Source organism: Echiichthys vipera (assembly GCF_963691815.1).
Source record: "Echiichthys vipera genome assembly, chromosome: X".
In the NCBI taxonomy this organism is placed as follows: domain Eukaryota; kingdom Metazoa; phylum Chordata; class Actinopteri; order Perciformes; family Trachinidae; genus Echiichthys; species Echiichthys vipera.
Window position 1 is genome coordinate 34,133,548 of NC_139825.1, and position 20,738 is coordinate 34,154,285.

The 20,738-nt window shown below is 40.1% G+C and overlaps 2 protein-coding genes across 2 annotated transcripts; both read left to right on the forward strand.

The window, feature by feature from the left end:
- Positions 1 to 2,547: 2,547 nt before the first annotated feature.
- On the forward strand, positions 2,548 to 16,271 carry LOC310965601 (phosphatidate phosphatase LPIN2). The gene is made up of 20 exons (XM_083939297.1): positions 2,548 to 2,676; positions 6,774 to 6,974; positions 7,079 to 7,174; positions 7,275 to 7,546; positions 7,747 to 7,854; positions 7,948 to 8,059; positions 8,176 to 8,908; positions 8,985 to 9,078; positions 9,370 to 9,557; positions 9,643 to 9,736; positions 9,886 to 9,955; positions 10,131 to 10,223; positions 10,459 to 10,520; positions 11,321 to 11,471; positions 11,593 to 11,741; positions 11,910 to 11,996; positions 12,489 to 12,641; positions 13,249 to 13,363; positions 13,754 to 13,857; positions 14,784 to 16,271. Exons 2-20 carry the CDS (start codon positions 6,783 to 6,785, stop codon positions 14,932 to 14,934), a joined length of 3,024 nt encoding a protein of 1,007 aa, XP_083795423.1. The 5' UTR covers positions 2,548 to 2,676; positions 6,774 to 6,782; the 3' UTR covers positions 14,935 to 16,271.
- Positions 16,272 to 16,506: 235 nt separating this feature from the next.
- On the forward strand, positions 16,507 to 19,851 carry trim107 (tripartite motif containing 107). The gene is made up of 2 exons (XM_083939678.1): positions 16,507 to 16,593; positions 18,099 to 19,851. Exon 2 carries the CDS (start codon positions 18,125 to 18,127, stop codon positions 19,601 to 19,603), a length of 1,479 nt encoding a protein of 492 aa, XP_083795804.1. The 5' UTR covers positions 16,507 to 16,593; positions 18,099 to 18,124; the 3' UTR covers positions 19,604 to 19,851.
- The last annotated feature ends 887 nt before the right edge of the window (positions 19,852 to 20,738 follow it).

Here is a 20,738-nt window from a genome sequence, read left to right on the forward strand (position 1 = left end):
TCCCTCCCCTTTCTGCCCCGGCCAATGGAGGGAGTGGCCAGGCCATTTCTCCATACAAGGCTAAAGAATGCACAGGCTGCAGCTCGCTGCTGCCACAGACGCTGCCAGGATGTTTGGGGAAAAGGCCGAAATGACAGGAACTACGATAAGGCTGCCTTATTTAGAGAAAAGGGCCCAAACATTTATGGGAGGCTGGAGTGTGGAAAAATGGGGGAGAGAGAGCTGTGAGCAGATGCAGATCCGTTTTGAAAGCCAGTGTTTCTGTATATTCCTTAAATAGGCGGTTTGGCCGGCCATCACTGGGGCCTGAACATGCAGGGAGCACCTTAAATTATGTCACGGAGGAGGTAACATCTGCTGCATCTAGTTGCTCCCACTTTGTCTTATTGTGTTTTATTAAAGAACAGTGTTGGTAACGTTACTTTAGAAAAGGTAATTAGTTATGGTTACTCACTACTTGTTCCAAAAAGTAACTGAGTTAGTACTGAACTGAATTACTGAACTGAATCACTCTACAATAAAAGTAACTAGTTACCAGGGAAAATAACTATTTGCGTTACTGTTAAAAAAAAGGTGGCTATATGTCAAAGAATTTGGATTTTTCTGAGCGGTTTCCACAAGACAGTTGAACTCAGTAGAACAGGCAGGTACTTACATAATCTTCCATATTTATTGCACATCATCAGACTGTAAGAAGTTTATCCTGCACTTCAAGTATTATCTTTGCTACTCAGCTACCTGGAAGCCTCACCTTCACCAGCTGCAACATAGATGATGCTTGCACATCAATGTATAAATATTATAATCCAGTGATAACATACATATTATTCTGGGCCATTCTGCATAATGTCTACTTTTATTTTTGGTACTTTATATTTTGATGCTAATACTTACTAACTTGTATTAAGGTAAAATATCTGAATACTTCTTCCATCACTGCAGCCATTGAACAACAGATTACAGTTTACCACATGTCTCTATAGTGTATATTATAAGAATATCTAAAATATATGTATATAAATGTGCTGTATTATCAAAACAGCACATCATCTGTTTTAATTTAAAAAGGGCGGTTTTTAGTATATTACACATTTTTAGTAAAAATGCAGTAGAATATTGTTCTTTTATTGAGATTAAATTAAAATAATAGATACAAAGCATGGATAGAAAGAGTTCAGACAAAGAAAGGTGGCATCTCTGTTTAATGAGATTCTGTGCCGCTGCACTGATGCCCTCTGCTGGGCCACACTAGTCATATCATTTCTGAAAACCTAAATCCTTGTGGGAGGGCTATGAAATAGTTCACTCTGGATGTGACCACATGAAGTTGTGAATTACACATACAGAAAAAAGATTTAAATAGTTGCTCACAGAGTTAGTAATGCTATCCCACAGTGTAACAGTGTAACATCAGTATAGTAGCAGTATGAACCCTCTTCATGTGATAGATATGTATAAACACACGTTTACACCCTGCACTTTCTGTGGACCCAAATTGTGTGTTTGCTTTTTATCAGGATCAGGAGCTCATGTACACCACCCCAGTCTCTACCTCTAACTAAGGTAAATTATGTTTTTTGCAAGGTGACACCTGAGGATTTACTGGTTAAAAAAAATTCCATCCAGAGACTGAATAAACTGAATTTAACTCAACAACATCATCTGAATCCTGTTGTTGTCTGTGTCCCCTGTTCGATGGTGCTGTTCAAGTATAGCAGCCCATAATCTACAATTACTGCCCAGTTATTTTACTGTCCTGTGGTATTTAACATATACTTTATAATGTAATAGCAAGCCATTGTGTGTCTCAAATAAGCTATTTAACAATACTATTGCAACACTGGATATGATTAAATGTCTTTCTTTTAAAAGTAGAATTTGTCAGACAACAACATGCTTCATGCAGAGGTTTTCTTGTAGGTGACATTGAGGACACTTTACACACCAGTGTCCGACTTTTGTAACCGATTTATCTTATTTAGAAGAAGAATTACTTTATTTATCCCACAATGGGGAAATCGAATTTTTTCACTCTTATTATTAATCATATTACACACACACACACAGGCCCGAAATACACACACATGTACAGACAGGACCTATACATGCAATTCAGGGGGCTGCCAGTGACCGGCGCCCCGAGCAGTTGGGAGTTCGGTGCCTTGCTCAACAGCTCCTCGGCAGTGCCCAGGAGATGAACTGGCACCTCTCCAGCCACCAGTCCACGCTCCATACATGGTCCACACAGGGAATTGAACCAGCGACCCTACCGTTCCCAGCCAAGTCACCTATGGACTGAGCTACTGCCAATCTTTACTTGGTTTTTAAATTATAAAATATTATTATTGAATATTTTTATTTAGTATTATAATAATATGTATTCCAAGTTATTCCTTGTTCATACTTTATCTTATGAGGTACTAATTAAAAAACTAATGAATGTATGCAGCGTTGAACGCTTTGTTTACAAATGTATTGTAGAGGCGGGACATATTTCCTTTTTCAATTTGCTCATTGGCTCTGAGAGTGATTGACGTGCGATCCGCGCAGGCGCAGCAAACGAGGAAGGTGTCCTGTTTTCTGTCTGAGGAGCGATCTGAAAGGTAAACTGCTGTCACACTCTCTCAGCATCAACGCAGGAAGAAAACACGGCCTGTAACAACATAAACAGTCGCGGTAGGTGTTAACTAGTCTGATTAGGTTTACTTGCTGTAACTTACACGTTGTTAAGGACAAGTCGTGAAGATGTTTTACCACTGAAGTCCCTGGGTTACAAACCACTTCTGAACGGTGAAGACGTGGCTCTCGCTGTGCCAGAAATAGGTCGTTTCTGATTTTTTAAAACGTTTGAAGTAACGGTTGAGCAAATTTGTTTATGTGCTTGTGTTTTAACTTGACTGTTAAGTGTCGAGAGTTTCAGTAGTTACAGTGGGTTGCGTCATACGATGACACGTAAAGCCATTGCGGAAGTTGTTTGAGTTGTATGCATTATATTGTTTATAGCAACACATGGGTAGCTGACTTATTCGGAATAAAACTGTGTTTAAAAACGAAAGTATTTTTTAAAGCAGTCCCGCAGGAAATTTGTGTCCTTAATCGAGTTCTTTACAAGACCTTCCGTAAAATAGTTTTCCTGCAGCCTGAGGGTCTGACTTTCTCAGTGCTGTCAGTCAAGGGGAAATGTCACATAACAGACATTTTCAGAGTTTTTTTACTCAACAGTGGTCAAGAGAGGGAGACAGATGATGAATCACATTGCGTGTCAAAGTGAGGTAACCTTTGTGTGTTTGTGTCTCCTTGGAGGCAAAGGTCAGTAAAAGCCAAGACTACTCTCTTTACACACACTTGGCTGGTTCTTAATATTGGGACAGTGGGTTTACAGAAGGCACATTTGAAATACTGTGTGTGTGTGTGTGTGTGTGTGTGTGTGTGTGTGTGTGTGTGTGTGTGTGTGTGTGTGTGTGTGTTGTGTGTGTGTGTTGTGTGTGTGTATGATTGACTGACTGAATGTAGTGTGTCAACCAGTGCTGAAACAGATTGATTAGAGAAAATGTCAAACTTGCTTTCTAACCATTAAGAACTTCATTAAGAACTGTGTTACTTTTAAATTAATATTTCAGACTGATCAAGACATTTAAAAAAGGCACTTTCGGCTCCCAGAACTTGTTTTTTAATTTATTTTTTATAAAGATGATTAAAGGTTGAATATGGAGAATGAGCAGAACACCGCCATCTAGTGTCGTAGTTGCAACAACATAAAAGAAATCCAGCAGCAGAGTTAACATGTTGGTCAGACGCGATCCAGTAGCCTACAGGACACCGGAGTCTATTTGAGCCGGTTTGAACCCGTCACCTCCGGCAAATCGCACCACAAGTATTGCAGAGGAGGTTGACTGACAGTAACCGTAAGTAAACATGAAAGTGAGCTTACCGATCAAGGAGAAATGTAGCCATTTCGGTGTGCGTTTAATGCCGTTCAGCTCCTTTATCTCAGTCCATCGAGTGAATACTTGGCCTATATTGACTCTTGTTTTTTGCTCGTCTTCAGTCACTCATCTGCTGGGACAAATAACCATTTCAACCAGTGCCAGCCTAGAGTTGCTGCGCCAAACAACAGACAACCCTGGCAACCAATACTTTCATTCTGTACCCCTCAAAATGCCCTGTGTGTATTAAAAAAAAAAAAAATTAAATATAGCTTTTAGTAAAGATTTTACATATTCAACCTTTAAATTTAAAAAATGAGTCTACACACACACACATATATATATATATATATATATATATATATATATAATAAACAGTTAGTAAGGAGAAATGAGATTAAAGGCAGTGAAGTTTGGGATTATGCCTGTTTACTCATGAAGGATAAGTATAGGGATGTATTTAATGCATTAGAAACAACATGTTGCTACAGATGAAAACATCCAATACTTGTACATCAGTTATTAACCCCTTTGTCTTTCCCCTTTTGTCATCCGTCTACTGCCCTACATTTTGTTTTAGCCATTGTCTACTGTGGGCTTTTGTTATTCCCACTCTCTAAATACAGCTGACCTGTCAGTTTCGGTCAAAATCCCACTACATCAAATACAGAATCCTGAATGAGATCTGATGTGAATTATCAGCAATATTTTTTTACTGCACAGCAAGACTGATTAGCTACATCAACTTTAATGAACTCTCTTTTTGTAAGACATTGTTTTCCAACTAAGGCCTACCTCTCTGTCGTGTCCTCTTCCATAGGCAGCGCAGGCAGAGATGTCCATCACAGTTTGGGATTTGTTATTTGCTTGAATGCCTACCAAATTGGCTAGGCCTGTGAAGGATTTTCCGGTGTTGGTAGAGCATATCTGCTGGAGAATACCCTCATCTTTGATGGTCCCGAGAGCTGTGGTCAAGCCCAGAAACTCTGTGGTCCATCAGTTTGTGTGTGCGCGTTTTCATGAAGCCAAGCGTGTTTGAATAGCCTGTCCGAGCCTTTCAGAAACTGCTGGTCTGGCTGTCATGTGCAGTGCAAGTGGGGAAGTACGAATTCGGTGTGACAGGAGTGTGTGTACGAGCTTGTGAAATTGTGCGAGACAGAGGAAGCATCAGCGTGTGACTGAATATACTAGGACTCTCTCATAGCTGTATTTTGCGTCGTCGCTCGGAACAGAAAGGACTAGAGCGCTGCCATCTCTCATGACCACTGATCAATTGGAAAGTCCTCATTAACCTAGCAGCTCAACTGTATGAATGTTTGTAGCTACATCTCAGTTGTCTAGAGCTAGAAAAATGTAGCCTAACATACACAGGCAGATATGGGAGGGGGGGTTAAGTGGCCCAAGCCTTGAGAGACGGCCGAACATTCTGGGGAATGGAGTTGACAGGTTCCTCAGGTGGAAATGGAGGTAAAGTTTCTTGAGACTGTTCCAGAGTTCCAGTGGTGGGAAAGCCTGTATAGTGGTGTCATATGGCGGAAGGAGGGAGGTCAAGGGAGCACAGCCTGGTTAGCCAGAGACATCTGCATCCTTCACTGTGGGTAAGACAAGAGATAGGTAATGTGTACTTTGGACAGATGATGCTGTAGACGAGTGTGATTCACTGTGTAGGTGTGTGCTAAGTCACATAAATTGGGCTATTGGTTGGGTTGTTAAGACCATAATGGAAATTATGAGGCTCAGCTGAGTCTGACAGATCCTGACAAATCCTGCCTCTTGTGATCTATTTGTTTATTAAATTGTGTCAACAAAATCTAAACGTTGTAAACACAAAGGTTTCATTGCCGAGTTATGGTATTTATTCACCTTAACATTATATTTTCATTTAGTCATTTAGTTTTTTAATATTTTAAAGCATACATTCCTAATATTACAGTGAAGGTATCACACAAATCAGTTGTATTCCCTTTAGGCTCATTTTGATTAAATTTAAAATAGTATCACAGGGCAATAGGCTATGGTGGTATTACTTTATGAAAGCAATGCCTAGATATGGCCGTAACTCATAAGGCCACTTAAACTACTTCTAAAGCCCACAGAAGCTACTTTAAGGTCCTGCAATGTTGATGCAGGTTCAACTAGGCCAAACGTGATGTTTTCAGTAGCCATGGGCAAAGTTCAACTTCTTGACTTACTAAAGCTACTTGTTCTAGGGCATGTTATGTGCATCTGTATGTAACTGTAACTTTTGAAAAAGTTTTTAGAATTGATGTCTGATTGGTTTTACATTGGTCTTAGGGTGTGGACATGATTAACCAAATAAGTCATATTTTGCGACATGTTTATCAATCGTCATGGCAGGCCAAGATAAGGACTTCAGTAGTTCCTGTTGTATTAAAGTGACAAACTTCTAGATAAGTGTATTTAAAATATCTAATCTTTCCTCCTTGCTTTTGACCCTAAGCCCATAAGACATGATCAAGACCTGATTCCAAAGGTGAATATGGTTCATGCAAAACATCATGAATCCCTTCCTTGCATCATTCATCTTCTGTTTGAACAAGTTTGGAAATAACTTAGCCTAAAACCCCGGAAAATGCTGACAGGAAAATGTGCAACACATAGGCCTACCTAATGTAGTACATATACTTAATTGTCTTTCTTGAATGTAACCTGCTTTTTAGTTTGGTTAATTGGTTGATGGTGGTGCTGAGTTCTGCTGACAGTGACATTGTGAAAAAAAGAAACAAACCGCAGACAGAAAATACTGAATGAAGACACTTTTAGTTCCCGTGTCATCATGACACTTGACCTCTCTGTTCTTACTTCTTGTTTTGTTTTTGTTTTCAGTCCCAAACCATGAATATTGTGGGCCAGTTTGCAGAAACTGTGTTTGTGACGGTGAAGGAGCTGTACCGTGGCCTTAACCCCGCCACTCTCACCGGAGGGATCGATGTCATTGTGGTGCGTCAGCCTGATGGATCCTTCCAGTGTTCCCCCTTTCACGTCCGCTTCGGCAAGCTGGGTGTGCTGCGCTCAAAGGAGAAGATTGTCAGTGTTTTCTCTGTCTTATTTAATTATTTTAACTACAATTCTTCGACAGTTCTATCTTTCTGCTTTTTTGTTGACACATACATGCATTGCTGGGATTTTAGGTGGACATTGAGATAAATGGAGAATCAGTTGATCTGCACATGAAACTGGGTGACAATGGAGAAGCTTTTTTCGTGGAGGAAAATGAAAACAAGGAGGTAAGATGACCAACATTTGATGGCTTTTTATCAATTCTTTATTTGCCTGTTATCTTTAACTCATGATTGCAAACTTTTATTTTCATCCTCCTATTTTCAGTCCCAGGTCCCAGCCCATCTGTGCACCTCCCCAATTCCTCTTGAGGTTCCAGAGGAGATCGATGAAACCCCTGAAGGATCCTCCATTGCAGGGTCTGGCTCCCGCAGGAAGAAACGCCGTCGCAAACGCATACGTTCTGACACTCACCTGAGAGAGGAGGCCAGCTCCTCATCCGATGAGAGGGAAAGAGAGAGGGAGTTGGAGAGAGAAAGCGATCAGGCCGGGCAGGAGAGTCCTGCTAAAGAGGAACCTCTTACACCATTGCAAATCAGGTCAGTGGTTTAAAAAACGGTCACTTTTTACATTTCTTTGTGCAGGACAGCTGCAGCTAGTACAAATCAATGAGCTAAAAGCTATATACAGTTATGCTGATTCTCAGTGTCAATATACCTTTTACAGGGTGTTGCATGGTTCAGGGTTCACACCTTAAAAGTAAACATTGGTAATAAATATCATATTACGTGTGTTATAGTAAATCGGTTTACTACTCGCTGTCTGAGGAGCCAAATGAGGAGCTTGGGGCCACACAGACCAGAGACACTCATCCACACTCAGATGGAGATCAGTCACCCTTAGAAAGGTGAGGTTCATCTTCATAATGAATTAATTTGTTTGCATTGTGCAGTTAAGTTATTTGACCCTTTTTTCTTCATCTCTATCTTTCTCAACACAGCACTGTGTTCTACAGCCGGTCATCCTCTCCGAAGAGCGACTCTGAGCTTCTGGTTAGACCCCAAGAGTCGTCTGGGCCTCAGATGCAGTGGAACTGGGGAGGTTTTCCCATGGTATGGCAACACTTACACACATACAGAAGTAAATGCACTTTTAGGAATGCTGTAGGTTTGGGATAAACATGCTGACACACTGTTTCGAATGGCTCTCTATGCCCTCCCTCTCACAGCTGTGTCAATCTGAGAGGACACCAGTGGAGTTGCAGCGCATCTCCCATTCTGGCAGTTCTCATTTCCGAACCATTGAGAGACAGGAGTCCTTCGACGTTGGCTTTGAGCCTGTGATCAGCTGTGGCAGAGTGGGCAGTGTAACAGTGGTCAGGCCACAGCCCAGGACTCAGTCCCTTGACATAAGTAGCCACACTATGAACATCTTTCCTTTATGTGGAGAGAATAACGCTCACATTGGCTATTCCACCCCCAGTGACCTCTCCAAGCTTTGTGCATTATCAGCTAAGACTAGTGTTCACTCGACACAGGTGCTCGAATCCACATTAGGGGAAGAGAAGAACGGAGACTCATCTTCTTATTCAGCAAATGTAATTAATGGTGAGGGTTCTATTGCAAGCAAAGAAAGCACAGTCAGTGTGACCAAACCAAACGATGCACAGATACAACTCATAAAAGAGAGCGAAGACTGCATCGTTGCTGCAACAAGTCCAAGTATTAAAGAGTCATCAATTCCACAACAGCAGGGTGCCTCATCTGAGCAACATGAAAAGGGTTCCACCAGTAGTGCCCCCGTCAGCGAGGGGGACAGTGGGATAGATCCCTGCGCTGAGGGAGGGGAGGAAGAGGGTGGACCTGGAGGGACCGAAGTACCAGCAGGCTCACTGACCAACAAAACAGAGGGGTTAGCTTTTGAGGCAGCCTCCAAAGTGGAGCAACATGACAAGAAGAAAGGTGAAGTTACTTTTTAATTTGTTTAAAAAATGAATAAAATAAATGTTAAACTGATAGGTGGGTCATTTTTTGGCAGGTAAACGTAATCACCATCTAGGACCAACAGATATTTACTTGGATGATCTGACCACGTTGGACCCTGAGGTGGCTGCACTCTACTTCCCTAAGAGGTAAAAAAGAAGTGTCTCATTTTTTTATAAATATAATTTTTTTACCCTCTGTATATGGGGCGCCTGCTCTAACCACCAGGCGCCCCAGAGTGTCTATTTTTTTTAATCAAAAATAAAATATCCACCTTAAAATGACAAACAAAAATGTGTATGATTTTTAAATTCTTAAATAAATTTATAAATAAAGTGAAAGTAATTCAGTAATTTCCACAGTGATTGATTGCCATTGAAACTACTCCAATAATTGTGCTGTGCTCTCTATGAAGTGTTGTAAAACTTGTCTGTTGTCAGTGAGACAGAGGGAACGTCTCAGCAGGGGGCAGAGCAGGGCTCCTTCTCAGGGAGCCAGTCGCCTCAGTCAGTGGGCAGCGGGGCCATGGACAGCGGCACAGAGTACCTGTCAGATTCCACCTCCTACAATATGGACGTCAGCATGTCCCTCTGTGGACAAGAGGGCGACACTAGCCAGATCACGAAAGGTAAGTTAGAGTGCAGACCCAGACCACCAGCACGAAGGACTGGGCAGGTTCTCCCAGTTTCATGTTGTTTTTGCTGTTAATGCAGAAAAGTTTATGGAGCACATTGTGACGTACCAGGATTTTACCAACAATCCAGGAATCATTGAGGATCCAAGCCTTGTGATCTGCATCAACTCCAAGTAAGATCTAGATTAGTTTACTTGTATTGTCATGCATTACAAACATGTTGCTGTTTTACGTTACTGTTTATGTATTTATATAGAGAATGTTCTTCATTTAAACAAGTTTATGTCTATTATTTTGATCAGCTGGCTTCCATCTTTCACAGCTATTATAACTGGGCAGTGGCTGCTCCAATGATCTTGTCAATGACAACATTCCAGAAAGGTCTACCCAAGGTATTTTATTGTTGTTACATTTGACATCAGTCATTAATCAGATTAATCATCAGAATTAATTAATTTGACTTCCTGAATGTCCAGTTACACACAGACAGACACAGAGAGATAAGATAAGTGAATGTGATTACAGGATTAATATAATAATTGCTTTTTGTGTTTGTGTGTCACACAGAGTTCAATAGAGCAGCTGGTGAAGGACAAGATGCCCAAAAAGTCTGGTCGCTGGTGGTTCTCCTGGAGGAGAAGAGACATGGACAATAACCGGGTACGTTCTTAGAAACCCCTATTGATGGTTATTCATTGAGTTATGATGGTGTGCCTATAAAAAAATGGGCTCCTGCACGCAAATATCTTCAAAGCTCGGATTGGTTTTATGCCGTGTCCTTGTAAGACAGGGAGGATTTGGTTGGTAGAGATGGAAGTGATTGAGGTTTAGGTCAGAAGCAACTGGTCTTGTTTGTTTGTTAGAATGCACCTGATAATGTAATCTTGTTTTTCAGCAAAATAACTCAAAGGATGAGCAAGAGGAGCCAATGGCAAGTGTTTCCTCCTCCACAGTAAAGTAAGTCATCTCACTGAGAAATCATCTAACACAAGTTAATAAACCTACATGCTGTATTTCAGTTGGAATCTGGTCCCACTGACCCACAGTTGTTATTTCTAATGTTTGATTGTATTTAAGGACATTCAAACATATTGCTGAAAATACTAATACAAGGACTACTTATACATGTTTACCAATCTTTATTTTGTTTATAATGTACATGATGTTTCTGCTTGAAATACTGACTTTTGTCTGTAGCTTACCAGGCAGAAAATAAATAAAAGCAGGCACTAAATATACCCACAAGCAGCAGCAAAAGACAATTGTACATTTAGAAATTGTAGCTATTATGTCATATGCCTCATCTGCTTTGATTAGAACATACTGCATTTCTAAGGATTCCCTATAAATAAACCCCATATAAGAAAACACAAATCAGCCCAGTCAGACCAATCAAAACTTCTCATTGCTTGTACTTGTAGTTACATTTTTGAGGCAGTGCATACAACCTTAAGATGGACCCTCTACATTGCTGCCATGTCTCCTCACACAATGCAAGAACTGATAAACTGGGGGAAAATTATTAACATTATTATTTATGAGACATATTTTGTGTTTCAATTAAAACTCTCATCATATAGTTTACCTCTGTGCCACCAGAGTGTGCCAAAGCAATGTCCATATGTTACATGACTCAAATATTCTCAATTGTCATGACACCTTACTATGAAAATAATCAACTATTATCATAAATACGCTGTGGAGGAGAAATAAAACTCAAAAACAAAGATTTAGTTGGATATGTGTTGTTTCTTCAGAGCCACATTGGATGACATCGACAGTGATGAGGCGGCGGGCCTCGGCCGACAAGCCATGATTCCTTCCAGCCTATCAACAGAAACCCTCGCTGCCACTCAGTGTATCACCCAGATGTACCGCAAATCACTTCGTCTGACCTCTAAACAGATCGTAAATAAACACGCACATTCAGTCATCAGTTCAAAAAAAAAAAATAATACCCTGCTATCTAATGTCAGTAGAGGACCGATTTGTCCCCTTTATGCCTGGCTAATTCTTTTTTCATAACCAGGAGCACTTAAACCTGCGTGAGGGAGCCAACAAGGTGGTGTTCAGTGTGACCACACAATACCAAGGCACCTGTCGCTGTGAGGCTGCCATCTACCTGTGGAACTGGGATGATCGCGTCATCATATCCGACATAGATGGCACCATCACTAAGTAAAAATAAGAGCCTTTCCTTGCCTGTTGTGGTGTATAAATAGCCTCAAAGACAACTGGAAACAAAGCAATACATAGTTCCTGATCTCTATGAGAGAAGCGCTATAGAACATTGTTTGAACCTTCATTGTTACAGCATGATGAGTCTTCACTGTCTGTCTCCGGCAGGTCCGATGCTCTGGGTCATATACTACCTCAGTTTGGAAAAGACTGGACACACAAAGGCATCGCCAAACTCTACCACAAAATACACAAGTATGTGAAATGACTTTTGTGGAAAATATTACCAGTTGTCAAAGAGCAAAACAGTTTTTCCCTTTTTTACATTTGCTTTTACTAAACTTTTACACACATTACTTGCACGCTTTCACATAACAAGCAAAAACAGATCAAATGAATCCGCTGCTGATGATTTCATCCTGTTGTCATTCTAGTTGCAATTGAGTGTCTAATCTGCATTGCCAGATGTTTCCGTGTTTGTCTCCATTTTCTAATACCTTATATTGCGCTTTTAAAACGAGCTCAGCTGTTCAGTTAATTGAAAACACATTGAGTTCTATTTGAAGTGCTAATCTCTGTCGCACAAATCAGGAGGAATAGGATACAGTACATATGTGTTGATCAAAGTATTTGGGAATCTGATGCTGTAAGTCGACTCAATTTCAAGCAGAAGTGGGAAAACTCAGTATTGTTCTTATTCTATTTTATGACATTAGCATGCTAATATGGTCGCTCATTTCCTTGCAGAAATGGCTATAAGTTCCTGTATTGTTCAGCGCGGGCCATAGGTATGGCTGCCATCACCAAGGACTACCTTCAGTGGGTCAATGACAAAGGAATTGTCCTCCCTCAAGGCCCTGTACTGTTGGCCCCCAGCAGCCTTTTTTCAGCACTTCACAGGTGAAAACTACTGCCAAACTACTTCACAGATAATGTCCTGCTAATACACGATTGCTTTAATAAACCAAATTAACAGCATGTAGGATATAATTGTGAAGTATCAAAGCTCTATACAGAGGGTTCATCCCAACATCCCTCCTCAACTCCTCGATCCCCTGACCCGGTAAATCGGCAGAGACCCGCCATCAATGACAGCAAGCACTACTTTACAATGCAAATGTATGCGCTTACAGTTCCATGACGTTTATTATCAGTGATTTATTTCATAATCACTCGGCTGTGTTGTAACTCGCCTCCTCAAGTCATTTCAAAATTTTAAATATAGGCGATACAGATATGCACATGCCATAAGTAAAGGACGCCAATTGAATGAAGATGAATTTCCTTCCACGAACTGAAGATTCCTCTGTTAAGTGAGGGAAATAAGAGTTGTGGGATAAGGTAATGGGATGAACACTCTGTGTGTGAGAAAATGTTGTTTAAAAGTTTGAAAAATCGATGTAATGTACTGCTGACCTCAAGTAGGCTACTCTGCTTAACTACATAAATGTATGCAAGGAGATAAACACTCAAAGCTATTATGAACTGTGTGTCCTGACCTGTGCAGAGAGGTTATTGAGAAGAAGCCGGAGGTGTTTAAAATCGCCTGTCTCGGAGACATCAAGGACCTGTTTAACCCACAGAGACAACCCTTCTACGCAGCCTTTGGCAACAGGACTAACGTAAGCAACACGACCGGATTTTGCTAAAGCAATAACCTTCAGTTGCTAAGTAGCATATCTGGCAGTGATTTTAGCCTCTGGCACACAAACCTGGGTGTGCATCCACATTCATGTGTTTTAAAATGTTTTTACATACTATTATTTTTAATATACACTACCTGTTACAGTATATATACTTCAGCAGGTAGAAATAACGTGATGAAGATGAGAAATGTTGAATTAAACTCTGGGGTATGCTTGTTGGATATAAAGCAAACACTGGCTAATGATTTATGGTGTTAGTGTTATAACAGCCAATCGATCTTTTTAGTGCACATAGATACTGCAAAGGTTAAAGTCACACTGAAGCTAGTCTGTGTAACTATTGTTTTGCTGCCTTTCATTCCGCAGGATGCTTATGCCTACAAACAGGTCGGGGTGCCTGATACCAGGTTATTTACCGTCAACCCAAAAGGAGAGCTCATTCAGGAGAGGACGAAAGTCAACAAGTCCTCGTAAGTGTGCAAAAGAACAGATATGCTTTGAAAATTCTGACAAAAAGACACCGTGGCAGCAGACATTAGTGCAGGTGTCTTAATTAGAATAAAAGGGATGAAAACATACAGACAACATTTAGACTGCACTCATTTTCACTGGGATTGTTGATTTTGCTACACACTTAGAAGAAGTGCGAAGAACGGGTTTACATGCATTAATGTGGAAAAAAAAAACCCATTGAGGAGGCGGAGACAGGAATTGACCCCTAATGTGGTGTTTTACTGAAAGTTGCATGTGCTGTACAAAGAACAGAAATGAATAAAACCAGCCTTTGTTCAATGAAACTAATTATTAATTATAACAATCACTAATAGGATTTACATAAATTTACCGGTTCTGGAATTAAATTAATAAAACTTCATCAGCCATAATACAGATCTAATAATAGAACATTGTGAATTTCAAGGTTGAATAATTACATTCAAATGGATTTTTTATAATAATAATTATAGTAATAATGCAGGTAAGTGCACAAGATAATCAAGCAGCTCTTTCATCAACATTTAAGCGATAGACAATACTTGTAAGCTACGCTTGTATAAAACAAAATACACTAAAAAGACAGTTTCTGAATACGAGCTATGTGCTTTTCTCTGTGGATCGAGCGTTTTGATACTTTACGAGTATTTATATAACACCTCAACCTGCTTTATAATGAAAAATAAGATTTAGAAATCTCACTTGTTACAATATAGGACCTTTATAGGATGAAACAAATCCATGAAAAGTATGCACATGTGGCTTTTATAATAATTATGTAATTTAATATTTTTTTGAACAATGTGGAAGCAACTTGACCAAACACTAGACGGTCACAAAGCACATGTTCACACACTTTGTATTTTTATTAAAATCCTGAGTTGGTTTTATGTTTGTTTTGCAGGTACAGCCACCTCAGTGAGTTGGTGGAACATTTCTTCCCCATGCTCTCTGTCGGGGGTAGCACGTCCTCTGCTTTGGACTGTCCCGACTACAGCAGTTTCTCCTATTGGAAGGAGCCTCTGCCAGAACTGGACCTAGATGCACTACTCTAGACACCCACCCACTCACATCTACCAAAAGCCTCACACACAAGTTTTTTAAAGCAAGCGCATATGCACATATACTCTTCATGTTCTCTCCTTCTGCTGAAATGTATTTGAAAGGATTTTCCCAGAATGCCTGAATGTTGCATCTGATGGACCTGCCAACTGTAGTGCCTATTTATGAGACACAGAATAAACTGGAACAGAAAGAGGTGACCGTGCCGTCTTCTAAAGACAGAGCCCAGTTAAGTCCTTATATGCATGGACGCAACATTTCAAACACACACATATAAAATGATTCAGTTCTTAATCTCAGTGCTCTTACACTGACTTTGGCTGATTTCATGTGAAAATCCTACAATGAACATGACACAACTGGACAAATATGCCTTTATGTTATGTTTTCTCTTTGTTACCGTGTGTACCAGTATCATAGTCATTCCAAAATATGAATTCAAACTATGATAGCACACACATTTCAACTTAACACACTAACCAAAAGCACATTTGTATAGAAATTGAGTTGTACTGAGTGAGTATTAAGAGATGCCAGCACAGCACATGCCAAAGTCCAGCACATGCCAAAGTTATTGACACACACAAACCTATTATTATTCATTCAGTTCATATTGTGAATCTGTGTGTAGTGGAGGGAGGGTGTTTATAGCTACATGTCCCAAGCAACCAAGAACGGTGTGAGAATGTCTTTAAAATGCTTTTGATTATTTTAGAGCCTGTTTGATCCTAGTAATTATGAGATAACTGGGGTTCACCCTGATCAATGTTTAGCATCATTTTGGTTTTGTCGAGCACAAGAACGCTTTCTAATTACTGTCGACTTAGCTGAGTGATATATGAGTATATATTTGGATGGGAAGCTAGATTTATTTAGATGTGATACCTGCTGGATCCAAGCCTGCAGATGTTTATAGTAGGAGTTGTTTGTAAGGGGACAATAGCATTCTTTTTTTTTCTCTTAATACCTGATGACTGCAAAAACACTTTGATCTGAGCATATGATCATTTAGAAACAACATGCACATTTCACGTCTTCCTGTCAGGTACCTCACTACCAAGTCTAGAAATGTTTGCACACTGAGGCGGGTCAGACTGACAGTGACTTTTATTCCAGAGCAGTGTAAACAGACCTCGGAAGAAAACAGTAGTTGTTTCAGCCTGCCCTGGCATTGTGCCTTATTGCTATAACGACTGTTATATTTATTATTATTATTATTATTATTATTATTTGCATTATCTTTCATCATCCAACTGTGTGGAAATGGATTGGAGCTGAGGATTGTGCTGTTACTCTTTAAACCAATTTTATAGACATAAAAATAAATGTAATTAAACATACAACACTGTCTGTTTTCTTTGTCCTCCAGCATTAATGTGAAATGATTTATTTACATACAGTAGATTATACACTATATACTAGCGTGCACAAGTGGGGGGTGCCTGAAATGCTGATATACCAATTCTGAGGGCATGACATAGACCATATTAGACAGTGGGGCAGTATGTGGTGTCAAACACTTGGGTGAAGTCAGGCTGAAACACATTGCTCAAGATGGTTTACCTCAGTGATCTCCAGTGTGACGTCATTGCGTTTTATTGACTCTTACCTGAACAGGAAGACTCGACACAGCAAGACTACTGTTACAATAGGTAGGTCTTTTTTTCTTTCACTTAATTATTTTACTTGTTTGTTTGCTTCCTTATATATATCTATATATAAGGAAGCAAATCCCAATTAATTGAAATCAAAGCCACACCTACAAACTGCAGCAGAATTAGTCCAACAAGGGAGATTAATTAAAGCGATGGATCGAAACGTGGCTCCGATGATTCAGCCTCGTGGAGATCCTGTTCACTGGAAATCGAAACTTAACAAGACTGTTGAAAACGCAGCAATCTTTGTGACCTACATTCTTAGACCTCGCTATCTATGGACATTAGACATATTTTCCACTAACTCGAATTTCCTGTTCACTATAAACATCATTTGATGAAACCTTATTTCGTGCAGAGTTTAGTCTGTGATAGTAATTTTGCTTGCATGAATATAAAAATGCTTTGCGCTGTGCTTGGTCATGTGGGTGTGTCGCAAACTTAACCAGTATTTCCTGCACCTTTTAGAAATATGCATTAAGTAATGTTCTCTGTATTTTTTGTGGCAATTTGGGAGGTGTTGCAGTCTGGAGTAGTTGACTTCCATTTAAAAAAACACACAAACACTTGATAATGTACACACTGGTTGGATATTTTGTACACTGACTTTTTGGGACTGGAAAACGTTGATTACTTTTAGGCCAACAAACAAGGGTCCAATATATTGGATATTTAGATGTTAATGTTAAGAAAACAACTGAACAGAATAACCAAACATAGAAAAATATAAAACATGAATGTAATACAAAACATAAGACTGACTGGTGTTTTGTCATAATTTTCTTAGTGAGAGGGGATTTATGACTAAAGTCCTGACTTTGACCCTGATATAGACTTTTTTACACTTATTTACTTCAAAGGTCACATATTGTAAAGAGTGAGATTTCCACAATTTTTTTTAATATAAATCAGGTTGAGGTGCTATATAAATACTGTCAAAAGGCTCAATCCACATAGAAATGTACACAGCCCGTATTCAGAAACCGTGCCTTTAAATGGGCCATCATGACATCTGTATAGTTGTGATGTCACAACTGTACTATATATTGGTAGAAAGTGCTGTTACAGTTATTCCCTGCCTTTAACAATAGTGCAGAGAGGGCAGATGCGGAAGACCTGGAAGTGCTGACCAATCAGAGCAGACTGGACCTTTTCAGGAGGGGGGGTTAAAGAGACAGGCGCTAAAACGGAGTGTTTCAGACAGAGGGTTAATACAGGTATATTCAGACAGACAGTACGAGAAAAATAATGTGTTTCCTAAAATTAAAGCATGTAAACATGCTCTAGTAGAAACCCAAAATACACAAGTATAAATCTTTAAATGACTATAATATGGTACCTTTAAACCATTTCCCCCCTTATGCCATATACACACATTTATGAACATCATTACATAGAAAGTTTGCAATCTGGTCAAATTAGTCCACCAAGCTTATATAATAAATTATACAATAAACTATACATATTTCTGAAGTCTTAGCCTGAGTTGTCTGTTTTTCCAGAGCCTGCCACCATACCTGTGAGTGAGATGGAAGCAAGCTTTTCTGAAATGGATCCTCCAGAAGCTTTAGCTTTGGAGCTTACTTGCCCCATCTGCCTGAAGCTCTTCTGTGAGCCTGTTTCTCTTCCCTGTGGTCATGTCTACTGCTTTACCTGCCTTCAGACCATGGGAGAAGGCCTTGACCAACACAGCTGCCCTGAGTGCCAGGCAGAGTACCAAGGAACCAAAGCCCTGGTAAAAAGCTTTAAAATGTGCAGCATCATGAAGACCTACAAAGCCACTGGGGGGAAAGTCAAGACCACTACATGCCCTTCTGACGTCAACCATGTAACAATCAAGAGTGATATAAGCTCTGGAACAGAAGAATCAAACACGACACACCACCAGGATGTAGCAACAGCTGGAGAGAGACAGGATCAAGGCAGTGGCAAAGGCAAGATGGAAATGGGCATACCTAAATTCAGAATGGGATCTCAAATCACAGAGTTGAGCCTCAAGTTGGAGATGGCGGAGAGTGTGCTGAGGAAAGAGAAGGAACGGGAGTTAGAGGTGACCACAGCTAATGGTCAGCTGAGAGAGAAAACACTTGGACTTTTAGCACGGATAAAAGATTTGTCGCAGAGCTACAGCGCACAGGTGATGCATTTGATTGAAGAAGAGCTAGGTCCAGGTGAGGCAAGTCTAGGCAGTCGAGTCAGCCAAGCTTCTGAGCTGACGAAGCAGCTGAGACGAGCTGTGCTCAGAGCGGAGTCCCTTCTGACCGAAGACGATGAGTCTGCATTCAATGATGAGCTTCAAACTCTACAACCGCACATCATGGAGTTAATGGCCAAGCCTGTGGGAGAAGAGGACGACCATGTTGAAACAAAATTCAACTCTGCGCGAGCCTGTCCCAAGCTGGAAGACATGAACGCCGAGCTGAGGGAAAGATTCGCAGAGATTCAGCGTTCCCTTCGAAACACCCTCAACCCTTCAGAGGTGACCTTTGACCCAGAAACCGCCCACCCAAACCTTGTCCTCTCAGAGGACTTGAAGACAGTGACCTTCAGCGCCGCCAAACAGCCCTACCAATCCTCTCCTCAGAGGTTCTCCAACTTCTTCCAGGTCCTCAGCGCCCAGAGCTTCTACGAAGGTGAACACTGCTGGGAGGTGGAGCTTGAAGGTTCTCCGTGGATCATCGGCATCTGCTACAGCGGGAAACTAGCACGTAGTGGGTTGCCCTCAGCTCTGGAAAGCAGCCGAAGCTCCTGGTGCCTGATGTGGTTCAACAACCTGCTGACAGCCTTTGAGCAGGGTCACGATGTGCCGCTGAAGAGGACCTCAGTGTCACACAGGCTAGAGATCAGACTGAGTTTCAAGACCCACAGGCTGAGCTTCTATAACATGAGCTCTGTCAGCGGGAAGACTCACGTGTACACATTTAAGGCTAACCTGACTGAACCAGTGCACCTGGCCTACAGGATGCTATCAGGGCACCCCAAAGGCCGTGCAACTATTTATTCATAATCATAAGTATGTTTCTATGAACTATATTGCTATTCTTAGCAAATATACTGCATAGTATAAAAAGCAAAGTAATACTATTTTTGAGACTTGATTTGTATGATTAAAGAATCTGAAGTCTTTAGTTGTGTTTTGAGGGAAGACACAGACTGATTTCCTCATTCCTCAGGCAACTTGTTCCAAAGAGTCCAGAAATGATGATGGTACTTCCTGATCACCTACATACTCTCCTTCTTTTGCCTTTGGATGTGTGTTCATATGGCTGCTGGTCGTATTGCTGTATTCTTCTTTATACTCTAGGTTAGCCTAATGTGCTTGAAGTGTAAATAGGAATATGAAATCAAAATAAAATGCCTAAACATTGAAAAATATTGTGTTTTATGATGTTCTTCTATTTCCATGTGATACATACTCCATACAGTAGACCTTCTTCAGCAGACATTTTGTCTGGTTATAGCAGAAAAATCATGGCGTAACATTAACAATGGCTCCGTTATATATATATATATTTTTTTTTTTATGTTTATATATATATATATATAAGTGTACCAGGGAGAGTGTCAGTGAGCCCATGGCAAGCGGTTTTAATATTTAATAGCTAGTCTTAATATGTATTGCAGTTTTGCAGATATCCGTCATTCAATTCTTCCTTCCTTCCCCAGATATCCACAATGAGATTTGTCCTTTCTACAATTGTCATTTTAGGTATCCATAACATCATTCTTCCTATTACAAATGATGTCACTTTTGTCATTCATGTGTATTGTGCTTTTGATTCTAGATATCCATAATTTTAGATATTTAGAATGGACATTCTGGATAGTTGTAATATTATTCTTACTGGGACAAACTCCCATTTCAGATATCTACGACCCATTTGTTACTAGTCATAATTTGATATCCCGAATGAAAAACCATTCGAGATATCCATTATGTGATTTTGGCATGTGCTGATATACATTTTGACTAGTAAAAATGTAATTACAGATATGTACAACTGCTTTTTTTTCTAGTAAGAATAACATCACATTCTAAAATGTAATTGTGGATATCTAGAATTGAAAGCCCAATACACATGAATAGCAAAAGTGACATAATTTGTACTAGTAAGAATGCTCTGGATATCTGAAATGATCAT